The sequence below is a fragment of the Haliotis asinina genome, chromosome 9, assembly GCF_037392515.1.
Source record: "Haliotis asinina isolate JCU_RB_2024 chromosome 9, JCU_Hal_asi_v2, whole genome shotgun sequence".
Classification (NCBI taxonomy): Eukaryota; Metazoa; Mollusca; class Gastropoda; order Lepetellida; family Haliotidae; genus Haliotis; species Haliotis asinina.
The window spans coordinates 57,323,390-57,337,310 of record NC_090288.1 but is presented as its reverse complement, the minus strand read 5'-3'; the positions used below and the strand labels follow the sequence as shown (position 1 = coordinate 57,337,310).

Here is a 13,921-nt window from a genome sequence, read left to right as displayed (position 1 = left end):
GGAGGAACTGTGTGGGGATTTCCTGATATTCTTCCTGCAAAGTCCGAAAATAGCAGCTTAAGTTTATGGCTGCGGATCACACATCAATTCAGTACTTCTCACAAATGTTAGGTGGTATTGGCTTTGATTTTGAAGGATATTTTGCCTTTTTCTGATGGGTGAACTCGGATATTTGGCTTCAGGGCATAGGCAGTTCTTCTGCTTCTTTCCATTTTGTGAATTTGACTTCAGATCTGATTTCTAGTGGGGTAAACGTTGGTGTTCTTGACTGTCTCCTAGTTCCGGGTGTCAGAAAATCCCTACCACTCCTTTAAAACCTGTACCAACTTTTGTGGAACCTTTCCGTTATCATTGATTGTGTTGGTCCTCTAAGACTAAGTATGGTAATCAGTATCTTCTCACGTTTCACCTTAGTTATTTGCCAGATGATGTTCAGTCTGATCAGGACGAAACTTTTTTGTGATTGGTTTTTCAAGAAGTTATGTACAGCTTGACCTGGTCAACGGAATACTAATGAGTGAGTGAGTGAGTGAATGAATGAATGAGTGAGTTATCTTTTATTCCAGCTACATGGCACCGGTCTGTAAATAAATGCGTCTGAACCAGACAATCCAGAGATCAACAGCATGAGCATCGATCTACACAACTGGAAACCGATGACATGTTAACCAAGTCAACGGGCCTGACCACTGTTTCCCGTTAGTCGCCTCTAACGACAAGCATAGCTGTCATGTGTAGCAAACATGGGTTGATGGAGACCTATTCAACCTAGTGCATTGCAAAACCGTTTCACAACTGGCGGGGTCTATTTTTGTGAAGGGGTGCACCTTTGTCGCCTCTTAACAATCTCTGCTCCCCTGCTCTCTGGTGTACTAGTTGGGTACTGAGCATTTTACGTCTTGTGCTTACCATCCAGAGTTACAGGGTTCTTCAGAGAGGTTTCAAATGTTGAAGAATATGATCAATAGTTATTGTATTGTTCTTTTGTTGCTTTTTGGTTTAGGGGTTATTCCCCTTGAAACTTGCATCTGGTCATAGTGTGCACGGGCCACTAAAACATCCAACAGAGCAATGGCTCAATCACAGTTCTCAGATCAATCATTTGGACAATGTTTCTATATTTCAGAACACATTCTCAAAGGCATTTGAGTTGGATATCAGGGTCCATATGTTGATGGCAAAAAGGTTAATAACGTTCGTCGTAAGCATGTAATCATGATTAAGAAATGCCATGACAGGGTAGAAACCAAACATGTCACTCTCCCCAGGTACTGCTTGTGCTGTTGTGAACATGTTGACAATGTTGATGACCATATTTGCTCACGTGTTTATCTCAGTAAGTGTTTGAACCGTAACACTAGCACGCAGCAATACATTTCTGTATACAACAATACAATATAGAAACCTGCGATTCAGTGCCAACAAATGAAGGTAGATTACTGTAGTAGACTCTTTGACTCACGATTCGCGGCACATCATTAAAGTATTCATTAGACCAGCTGTTAATAAGTGTCTCTGATATAATTTAAAGATATTAGCACTGCTAACAAAATGTTTCGTCACGCATATGGTGACATGAAAACGTACTGTTTTATTACAACACATCACAACATACAAAAATATTTAGTAGCAGCTGAAGATATCGCAGTTCTTGACGAGTATCAATTGCATCAGTTGGTAATGTTCGTCTCTTGTACCGGGACCTTGTTAAAGTTGTAAGCTACCATCCTATGAGTGCGTTTGACCTGGATAGGTAGAACTTGTGTATGGCTGTAACAAATATGTTTGCAGAATTAAGGTTATATGCATCTGGTTCATTTTGTCTTCAGGATTGCTGCCAAAACATTCGACCCGAAAACCATTATTACAAAACTGTATACAGTAATCTGTTTTTACAGGGACATCTAAATGTTGTCCAAAGATAACAATGTTCTAGATTTCCTCATCGATACAATCTATGTAACATTAAGGGATTGCATGTTTGGCCATTCATCTCCATAGGCACGACTGTGAGTTTCTGCTCTGAATCAAAATAAGGAAATATGTCCAAGCGATTAATTCTATCTACAAATATCTTGACACAGATTCAACATACCCAAATGATCTAGACATCTAGACAGGTGGCAATTCTTATAAATCGGGAAGGTGTTTGGAAGGGAAGAAGTATGTTCATCTATCCTTATATCATAAACGCATCCTTCTATGGTATGATGGTATGATGATTGGCTACTAGCTAGACAGGTATACTGTAACAACTGGGATAGCATAGATTCCCAAGAATGGAAACACATGAAAGCACTGCAATACTAACGATTGCACTGCCTGACTCCGGCTGTTGGAAACACGCATCTCTTGACACGCAGACTTGGGATCTGATACCAGGGACATACTTCTCGACGGGGAATGTAGAAGCGGCAACAGACGTACAAGGCAAGATTGTTTGAGATCATTTTTAATTTATGCTCTCCCTAACCGAAACGATGAGCAAGAACTGTATGTGCAGTGAAACAAAAATATGGCTCTAACTTGTTATTGTTAGATGCTAGCTATGGTAAAACAGTTATTACTTATGGCAAAGACAGTATATTAGTAGCGTAATTTTTTTCCTCTTTGAATTTATGATCGGGGCTCAGCATATGTCTCATCATGGCATAACCCCCTATCATCAAGTTCTAAACCTTATAACCTATTCATATTCTCTTTTTAACGTGTTAACGTTTTTTTCCGTATGTTAGTGTAATTAACATTAGTAAATGTGTTGTTGTGGTTCCCATCACCTAATATTAAAACAGATAGATACACAAATAAACCTAGACATCACAGGTTACGTAATATGTGTGATAATTGATATACTAAAAACAAGTATCAATTTCTTTTAGTGTTGACTGCATTCAGTTCTTTCCGCATTAAAACATTTCTGGCACGTTTTATATAGACCATTCTTTGCCACATTTCAAGATATAGATGTCCTTAAACAATACTTCTGTAATAAGAAATGTCGCCTTGCTTATTTATTATGCTGGAAAGCATTAGTTGTATAGAAGAGTTTAGCATCGTTCAAGCGTTTACTGATAGTATGACTGATTTCAAATGGCTATTTCATGAAGATTCCTGCATAGTATTGGTTCTCAGTTCATGAATTACACTGAAGTTGTTATCCCTTGTTAATGGCAAATCAGATATAGCTTTAAGTAGTATTTGTTTTACATCAGATATAGTTCTGGAATTCGATGTACCTCAATGAACTCATCCATACAGCGATAATCATCTTAAAATATTCAAATAATTGTTCAATATATAGTTCAATATAGTTATATTTAGATCAGTCAATATTACTTTAAAAGACATCTTTTCTCTGTACAGAGAAAATGACTGCGGCAAGTCGAATGCACGCAGATATTCCAAATGACATTCGGCATCCACCAGACTGTATACTGGATGGTACACTTGATAATTGTCTCACCGCCAATACCTGTAAAATTGCTGATGGAACGTTAACCCGTGAAGATCCGGGTTATAACTGATCTCCAGTAACCCACGCTTGTTTTAAGAGGCGACAAACGTGATCTGGTGATCAGGCTTGCTGACTTGGTTGACACGTCATCGTATCCCAGTTGTGTAGTTGTGTGATCAACGTTCGTGCTGTTGATCACTTGATTGTCCAAATTCGGCTGTTTACACACCGCCGATATATAGTTAGGATATTGCTGATTGCGGATAAAACTAAACTCACTCAATCTCTGATGCATCTTTAAGCAATTCCCCTTTCAGCCGACGTGCAGTGTGTAGATAAACCGAATATTTGAAACCTCTGGGCGTAATTATTAAGTTTACAACGCTGATCCTTTTTTATTTGGGTCAGAAGGTTATCAGTCTTCAATACCTAACAACCGATGACTTGTTTTTACCGCGTCATAAATATCCCTGTAACTCCAACCTGACAGACGTCAGTGACAGATTTCGTGCCCGTGTTTGCTAGTCGGTGTTACAAAGGAGTGTGACTCTCTACGCCCAGTGGAAGATCCTACTATGAGACGATCGATCAATACCAAGCTGGACTCGTGTACACAGACCCCGGCAGCAGAATGGTACGTAGTGCCTATGTTGATCAGCTGTAAGACGAGTGTAATTTATCACAGAATGCAGATATTTGTTAATCAAACTAACGCCTTATGATTTACAAACGGTGTATTTGCCGCCGTTCATTTTTATGACAAGCATTTTGAAGTGAAGGAAGAGCACGCTTTTGTTTACCACTGTTTGCCTGTTACCCAATGAAATATATCTTGCTGGACAGTTTAAACTGGGTATTCTCTGATGTTGATCTCACATATGTCTATTACTTGTACGTGGATATTGCGACAACCGATATACCGCTTGTATGCTACATTTCAAACAGAACTAAGTTTTCACATAAACAGGTTGTCATGTTTACTTACTCTCTTCCCACATGGGTACAATGTGTGAAGCCCATTTTCTGGTGTCCCCCGCCGTGATATTGCTGGAATATTGCTAAAAGCGGCGTAAAACTAAACTCACTCACTCACTTACTCTCTACATCTACATTGTTAACTTCCTTTTTCTATTAGAAACATTTAGCGTTGAGTAGGCTCACACGTTCATTCGTTGCAGACGGACCTACCGCCTCACCTGGCCTCCCATTCGTACACAGCAAAAAAGACGGTGGCAAAAGGTTTCCTTGACTTAGCCCTGTTACTAGCCAACACGTCTCAGCTGAGGTCAGTTCTCGAGGTACCGTCTGAGCAGAGGACGTGGACATTCTGGCCGCTGGTGGTGATGCTTGGGCTGTCCCTGCTGCTGCATTTAGTGACGGGAGTCATCATGTACGTCATGGAGACGATGATGACTGATACCGAGGAGGATGAGAAGCGGGCTAAAACACTCAACAATGTATCAATCGGTCTCATTGCTACTATAGCCTTCCTCAATACCTTTATAACAGGATTCGGGATCACGTTTACTGAGGACATATCAGAATAACACATACAATGAAGATATCTTGAGACATGACAATAATCGGGGCATGTTGACCTCTTAATAGTCGGAAAGTGCATATCAGATGAAATCGAGTTTGAGCTGGTCCGTATGTACATCGACGTTAAATGGAATATGTTCACGAGTTAAAACGCTGTGTACTCATTTTTCAGTTTCTTGATATGAACAAGATTCATACACTCGTATGTTCAGTTTCACAATAATATCTTCCATGGACGATATGATGTATATTCATATATGAATCTCATGTAAATAATTAATCAATATCTAAAATGCTGTATATGTTCATCAATTTCACATTATCATGCCAAGATAGAACCCACTGGATTTCAGATACAGGCATACGTATCAGCAGGAACTGTAGGTCATTCATACCAGTCGGGGTTATAATGACTGATGAAATATGTGGTCTTGTTTTCAATTAAGTAATATCTCATTGCTAAAAGATACATTGTATTATTTTAATTCATACATCTCTTTTGCATAATTCTCGTTTGAATGTGTACATTGAATAAAACATTACATACAGTGAAATGGGAACTGGTGTCAGCTTTGTGGAACATTTCACCAATTAGCCTATCTGAATTGTAATTCTGAGATCTCGTGTAATTTTACAAATTTTACCAAATTCAACAAAGAATGAAACCACGGGTTACATATCACGGTAAAAGCAATACATCAAGACGAATAATCAAGCCCAGTAAGAAATATTCCTGTTCTTCTATTACTTCAAGAGGGCAAACTTTGGGTTGGATCAGTGGAATGAGATTGGCCATGGAAGGAGCATCATTTACATGTGTTATTTGCATTGTTTATGGGCTAAGGTAAATACGCTCAAATTGCTGCATGTACATTTGATTGCCATACGGGGCGACTAGATGGATCGGGTTGTTAATCACTCAGTAGTTTGTATTGTCTATACGCTATTATTATTGATGCCTGGAATATAGCAGAGCGTGACGTTCACCAGCCAATAATATACCTGCTTCCTAGTGGTGCTCATAATATCACCCATTGATGTGTTTTGTGCCGACACATTGCTTGAATGTTTTGCTGTATTCAGACAATGCAAGGAGATTTAGCATTGTGCGTCCATGGAGATTCGGATTAGAACTGATCTTCGACGTAAGAGACGATCGGGTGGTCAGGCTCGCTGACTTGGTTGATGAATGTTACCGTATAACAAAAGTACAGATCGATTCTCATGATATCAATCATGGGGTTGTCTGGTCAGGACGGGATATTTCCGTATTGTCGCCACATAATTTGCGTTAAACAATCTTGTTTTTTATTTGTATTTACGGCAACATTTAGCAATATTACAGCTAAATTTATATGCCTGGAAACAAATTAAGCAAACAAAAAAATTGCAGAGGACGATGACTGGCGATTCAGATCATAGATCCATACATCACATTCCAGGAACAACAAACGAAACAACAATGTTAAACATTATAAAATTTTGAATTACCAAAATAGCTGAGAGATAATGTTAGTCGACTGAGAGACATTCCAGTCCTTCAAACTGTACATCATACTGCCAGTCTGTTACTAACGCGTTGTCTATTCCATGATCCCTTTAGCTGGACCAACGTACAAGTGTTTTATTACTTTTTGGTTTGGTGTAACCTCCCGAGGGTCACGTTGTAAGTTTCACATTGAGTGAAGGAATGCCTTCAGTTGATGACGAAACCCAAAAATACCTGTCACGTGATAATCATGGTTACCTCACCATCAGTAGAAGCATAACACATGACAGTGTTTGACAAAAATACACCACCGCAGCCACGATCGATGAAGACGACAACACGTAATCTGATAAAGGAGAAATTTATGACAACACTTTGCCCTGCAAGAGAATTGTTCATATAAATCTGTGTTATCAGCAGGGCACTGAGGGGTGTAAACAGGTCAAGTCTACCCCAGATTTACAGTTTTATCTCGCCCACTTTCAACAGTTTCGAACTGAAGCTTTACATTGCATGTAATGTGTAATTTTAGCAGGCCTGTATTTAGCGACAGGGTGTAACAATCTGTGATATCACCTCGTAAGATCAGGAGTGTATCTGTTAAATGTCGCCTTATTGATCTGAAACAAGGTTTCTTTCGTGTGAAATTTTGAACCACTGAGAATAATTCAAAATCAAGAAGTCAGTTGAAGAGGTTCACTGTGGAAGAAAACCTGTCCGGAATTTAGATAATATTCTTATGATTTCCTGATGGCAACAGTCGGAGCACCGGATCTGCAAGGCGATCAGAAGGTACGTCAACGCTCGGAATTCTGGGATTCTCTGTAATACCTGAACTGACATTCAGTGTCTGTATAAGTTAAACATATTGCATTTGACCAAAACAAACTCGAGAGATTTGGCTGTCTTGACACGAGACAGGTTTGTGAAATAAGTGGGAGTAGCGCATACTGGTATACTATGTCTAACATCCAAATGTTTGGTTTATATGTTGCCGAAGTGTTTGTATACATTTTCACACCGTGATATCTGAAGGTAAGGATATGATCGCTGTCCACATTCTCTCTTTGACATATATACGAGCATAGTAATGTGTCTTTTAGTACCATAACATATATAACGTATCTGGTAGTTCAGATGTAATGTATATTTTAGTAGTAATGTATATTTTAGTAGTAATGTATATTTTAGTAGTAATGTATATTTTAGTAGTAATGAATATTTTAGTAGTAATGAATATTTTAGTAGTAATGTATATTTTAGTAGTAACGTATATTTTAGTAGTAATGTATATTTTAGTAGTAATGTATATTTTAGTAGTAATGAATATTTTAGTAGTAATGAATATTTTAGTAGTAACGTATATTTTAGTAGTAATGTATATTTTAGTAGTAATGTATATTTTAGTTGTTAAGTGTGCAGATTATACAATATAACAGATGCTAGACTTCCTGAAAGATAACATCTGTTTCACGTTTGGGGACATGTCATTTAGGCGATTAAATGCGGTCCTTGTTTGTTTGTTTCTCTACATATTTATCGGATTGTCCTATTGACCTGTTAAAATCAAACCGTGATGATACAGGTCGAACAGACAGTCAGATCCGTCTTCTGCATACAGTTTTGTCACTCTTAGTCGTTGTTAGTTAGGTCTTAATGTGAAACATGGATGCTACATTTCCAGCTCTACCCGTGAAGATCCGGGCTAGAATTGGTCTTTAGCAACTAAGTAGCCACTAACGGATCAGATGGTCAGGCTTGCTGACTTGGTTGGCTCATGTCACCGTATCCCATCTGCGTAGATCTATGCTCATATTGCTGATCACTGGATTGTTTGTCAATATTTTTGAAATTGTGTCACTCTTGATAAGTCAACAGATATTGTGACGACCGAGTCCAGTTGCATTAGTTTACAAGTCTCAAATAATTTTAGTGGCTTTCGTAGATTAGCTGTCTCTGTATGTGCATTGTACCTGAGGGTTTCATGACTGAAAGTAACAGATTACAGTTGCCTGCATGTGTTGAGGCTGAGGTAACAACGTACCGTGGTTGGTATGTATCAGGGGCGTATCACACACATATTTACCTAGCTGTCCATGCTGATATATATCCTTAACGGGTGGATATATAACGCCAGTTTTCATGTTGTAGATCACGATACGCCACGACTGGTTTGTTTACTGTCTACTTGACAGCATCAAATCTTTACTTAATTAATCGGTTGATTGAAAACACTGAGATATATATCAATGCAATATTCAGATAAACGCAAATCTTATTTTATTTAACAACATACACAGTAAGAAGTTGGCCTCTGGTAACAAAATCGTCGTGCAGACTGAAACTAATTTCACTCTCTCACTCATGCACCAAACAATTCCCCATTCCCCCGACGTGCAGTTAGTTACACCGAACGTTTTGAAACCACCAAAAGTATTCACAAAGCTGATCCTGTTTCATTTGGGTCACGAAGCTTATCAGTCTTCAATACCTACCAAGCGCTCCCACATAGCTGGAATATTGTAACAAACAAACAAGGTGTACAAGCTGATATCTACCACTAACTCTCTGTCTCTTCAGATTGGTGATGTACCACCCGGGTACACAAAGCGAGCTTACGCGACAAGGAAGACGGTGGCAGAAGGACTCCTTGACTTCGCCCTTCTCATGGCAAACGCAACCCAGTTGAAAGCACTGTTGGATCTTCCCGAAGGAGACGCCCGTAACAGCTTCTTCTACACTACGTTGTCGTTGCTGGGGGTGTCTATCGCACTGCAGGTCATCACTGGCATCATCATCTTCGTGCTGGGAACGATGGAGGTGAAAACTGAAGAGGAACAGAAGAAGGCCAACTCTTTGAACAATGCCTCGGTGGCCTTGATTATGTTCATTACCGTAGTCAATGTGTTTATTACGGCGTTCGGTATCAAATACACAACGCCAGTTTAGGACACGTCCTTGACGTGATACTTAGCAAATCAAGAACATTAAGGTACTATGAGTTTTAGTGTATTTTTCAAACATGTGACCATTCAGCTGTCAGAAATGTACATACGAATGTCACACAAGAGGCAAGAGAAAACTATAGACATTGTTATGTTCATAAACAATCGATCGGATTCCGGATGAGTATGAAGGCATATTAATGCAAATTATTTTGAGCATTGGCAATAACCGTTTATGGTTACATGTGTATACACTGTAAGCCCTTATTTTTGTGAGTGATCTTGTTTCCTTGAATGTTTATTTGGGAAAATTGGTAAAAATAGTAAAAGGTTTCAACAGCATTACCTGCAACCCAGTGATACCGTATCGCATCTTTTGTGCTTGTGTCGAGTTAGTGAGCGAGTGAGTGAGTAGGTGAGTGAGTGAGTTTAATTTAAACATTTAACAGAGATTAAGTTTTTTGTGATTATCCAGAAGGGGGGCATAGACTCGTGTGAGATGGTTTTAGGTCACATTAGCAATATTCCAGCTTTATCACGGAAGGGGTGGCCAGAAATGGGCCTCACACATTGTACACATATCGGGAATAGAACCGGGGTCTTCGGAATGACAATGGAACGCTTTAACCATTAGAGTACCCACAGCCCATCATTCATTATGATTTGAGTAGCCGTACGACTATGTTTCGTATTTATTTGGCATGTTGCCTCCGTTATCTTATTCACATTTGGTTCGTTACATATTGGAAATGACCTCATCGAACCGGTTTATTCTGAAATTGCCTTGGAATATTTTCGTTTATATAAATTAATAATTGAATGAAGAAACTGTTCTTGTACATCATTCTGCAATCACATTTTTAATCCGACAGTGAAAGTGTCTTGCTGTCTGTCAGTAACGCGTGAAGATACGAGTGAAGGAGAGTGTCCACGAGAGAGTAAAAAAGAGCGACGACACCCCTTATCATCCATATGAGCATATTGTACAGCTCCGACAAATAGTTATTATACCAGATGTTCAGGAAACGATGAGCATATCTGCCTGCCATCGACAAACGTCATAAATACATGCAAAAATTTGTCAATGTTTCACAGTGATGTGCGAAAGTACGTGCCTTTCACATATGATTCTCTATAACGAACAAGTGAATCGTTTTTTCCAAAAGGGAGAATGAATAACACTGGTTCAAAATCATATTGATATCCTGCCACGCATACTCAACTCATGGTCTGTCAGTTACAGTCTCAAACCTACTGAATGAATATGAATGGTCAATGCACGACGACTTAGATGACAAAGACCTTGGTGACATTACAATACGAAACTCTGAGAACCCTTCTCATGTTCTCATCTACAAGATAAAATTTAACAAAAATGCTTATTGGACCTTATTTGAAACACGGATTTTAGAGACTTAAACGCGAACTTAATAACACTGCTAATGAGTTAATCCCTAGGTTCTCCTCAGTTGTAACCATACAAACACCAAACACCATGGATCCACGATGACTGCAAGCCAGCTGAGTAAAAACAGAAGTACCATTTAGTGCATTTGAAATAGTTTGTCAGAAGTAACACAATTTAAAAAAAACCCCAGAATTTAGGAGAAAACACTGCATGGAAATTTGTGAGTTTAAGCGATTTACACAATTTGGTATCGCGGGGACGTTTGCTTCAGTTTTTAAATGACAAGAGGCCATTTCAGGTACAGGTGATTTAACCCAGTCTTGTCATCATTATCAGGGATCCCACAATCACATTACTAACCATAATGAAATATTGTTTATCAAAGGTGGTAAACGATTCAATTGATGGATCGCTGTTTGAGGATAACTTTAACATTTCTTGTCGCAAAAACATGCATACTACTAAAAGGCAACTGGAGTTGTGATAAATATTAAATTAAGTTTAGAAAATGGATTCAAATTTCCAAAATGTAAACTTTAACCTATCCGCATTTACTTTTGCCAAAATTATAACCATCACAAGAACCCGATGCTTAATTCTAGATGGTCGCCCAACTACAGTTATTGAGGAAGCCAAAGCCTTGGGTATTCGGCTATTGATCTTTCGTCCAAATATGAAACATAGTCGTTAGAAGGCATATAATATATTACAGGTTGTTTCCACCTCATGCAAGTGGAGTTTATAAGCAAAACCCCCACCCGATGTAGAGAGCCTGGCCCATTCTATACTTGATAACACCATTTTTGTAGGAACTTGTTAAGCAGTTTAGAATAATTAAATGGAGCCTTCAGAACATAACCAATTTGTGGTTTACAAGTGGGGGTTTTTGAACCCTCACTAAACCTGCGCCGTCTTAATTTATCTTGGCAGTATGTTTCGTAATTCACGTTCTACTGAATCCAATCCTGCATCTGATAGTGTTTTTAATCCTCTTTTAAATACACCAGCTGTTCCAATATTTTGAATGTGATATATCTCGATATAATTGGGTTTAATAATATAGCTCCATCTCGTCTTTTCTCTTCTCGGCCATGTCAGTTACTAAGACCAGATGTGGACCAAACAATAACTAACTTAAAACAATCTGAAACAATCAAACCTATTCACCAACAACACTAAAAGAGCAAAGATAATGAACTAAAAGGAAAACAGATAATGAACTACAAAAGTCCAAAGATACTGAACTCAAAAGATCAAAGCTAATGAACTGCGAAAGATCAAAGATAATCAACTAAAAGACCAAAGGTAATTAACTACAAACACCAAAGACACTGAACTATAAAAGATCAAAGGTAATGAACTACAAACACCAAAGATATTGAACTACAAAAGACCAAAGATATTGAACTACAAAAGACCAAAGATATTGAACTACAAAAGACCAAAGATATTGAACTACAAAAGACCAAAGATATTGAACTACAAAAGACCATACTGAACTACAAAAGACCAAAGATAATGAACTACAAAAGACCAAAGATATCTACAACTCAGGTTTTCACAAATGGCTACAATAATGGGGATACAGTTGCTAATGCTCGAATGATATTTTAATATTACCAAATGACAGCTCCATTTAACAGCTATATGATATGTAAATAACCACTTTACATACACAGAGGTCGTCCTATTTTCCTATTCTCTCTCGTGTCCTCGGACTATGTAAATCCTGGGATAATCTACACAGTTAGAGTCTCCCGGTACAACATAATATTTAAACATCCACTTTTATTTGAAGTTCTTGAATTATTTGATGGTTTTGGTACTGGCAGATACGACATCGTATTTTGCTGGTTACCCAGCCATGTCAGAAACTCGAGCAACATGCTAAAGCAGCACCCAACAAATCTGTGACATCACTTCTCATCCCCTACACAAACTGCAAGACAATCATTAGAAGTTACATCAGGGATCTAATGCAAACTATGTGGAACATGCACGTAGATCTGAACATGTTACATCAAGCTGAACTACTTGTCACAAGTGCTTGTGTTGTCAATCTGGATTTGAAGAGGTCACGTTAAGATGAAACATTGCCATATTGACCATTCTCAATACACTCGATGATTTTATGTTGAATGGTAAATATCATCCATTTTGTATCCCTTAATTTGTGATGGAGGAATTACAAACAAAAGTGTCAATCTGAATATATGATATTTTAATTCCCTATGGAACGGATGATGTACATACAGCATGCTTTAGGGAGAACGCTAAAGTAGGGTAAGTCTCCAATGTTTCTAGTATGACGATATACCTCTATTTGCCAGCGATCCATAGCCCGTTTTCATAATTGTCGTGCACTGAAATATTGTTTTATGGCCACTCGATAGTTTTAAACGTAAGTCTGTAATTTTTGGACACCGATATTTACATCATCTAAGTTCGTTTTTTGTTTTGTTGTTTTGGTTTAGCCTTCATTGTCACAATATAACTAAAATTATGGCAATGCAACTTATATCCTAACACACTCATTCCAAAGACATGTCTTCGAATTTCAGATACTTGCATAAATACTTATTTCTAACATTATTCATCGCATCGATTTCATAAGCTTCGCCAAATCTTGTCTTTTCTTTGCATATTTGGCTATTTGTTTGGAAAAACCAAACAGTTTTCGCCTATTATTTTGATTTTGAGTTTATTTAAATCTAACCGAATATCGATATCACATTCCATAATGACGTAATGTTTATTCACACACGAGAACAGCTAGAAGCCTAACATTCTAAAGAACCAAATCATCAGCCGGAAAAGTGCAATCACACACATATGTATCGAAAAAGGCAGCTAATACCTTTTGTCGTAAGGAAAGTCTAACCAAAACAGTCTCAGGGTCTCATGTCGTGTAGATAAATATCCTTTTATTTTTTTCCTAGATATAACACAAGGTTGACGAATGTACGCCTCGCTCCTTCCATAGCAAGCTTAAAGTGTTGCGGTTTTGCAGACTTGCAGTGTATTTAGCGATCACATTTTAACATCTTTACAAGTCGTCGCGTCGCGTGATACAATATGGTTTT

At 38.2% G+C, this 13,921-nt stretch overlaps 2 protein-coding genes across 2 annotated transcripts; both read left to right on the top strand.

Annotated features, from left to right (window-relative positions):
* Nucleotides 1-4,003: 4,003 nt before the first annotated feature.
* On the top strand, nucleotides 4,004-5,550 carry LOC137296822 (ninjurin-1-like). Its single transcript, XM_067828687.1, has 2 exons — nucleotides 4,004-4,088; nucleotides 4,633-5,550. Exons 1-2 carry the CDS (start codon nucleotides 4,086-4,088, stop codon nucleotides 4,999-5,001), a joined length of 372 nt encoding a protein of 123 aa, XP_067684788.1. The 5' UTR covers nucleotides 4,004-4,085; the 3' UTR covers nucleotides 5,002-5,550.
* Nucleotides 5,551-6,972: 1,422 nt separating this feature from the next.
* LOC137296746 (ninjurin-2-like) lies at nucleotides 6,973-10,258 on the top strand. The gene is made up of 2 exons (XM_067828587.1): nucleotides 6,973-7,277; nucleotides 9,066-10,258. The coding sequence occupies exons 1-2, from the start codon at nucleotides 7,236-7,238 to the stop codon at nucleotides 9,432-9,434; spliced, it is 411 nt and encodes a 136-aa protein (XP_067684688.1). The 5' UTR covers nucleotides 6,973-7,235; the 3' UTR covers nucleotides 9,435-10,258.
* The last annotated feature ends 3,663 nt before the right edge of the window (nucleotides 10,259-13,921 follow it).

Bases quoted from the DNA above. Each gene is read 5' to 3' on its own strand.
- LOC137296746 (XM_067828587.1), top strand. From the start codon at position 7,236: ATGGCAACAGTCGGAGCACCGGATCTGCAAGGCGATCAGAAG. The intron at 7,278-9,065 runs GTACGTCAACGC...CTGTCTCTTCAG, and splicing joins ATCTGCAAGGCGATCAGAAG to ATTGGTGATGTACCACCCGG.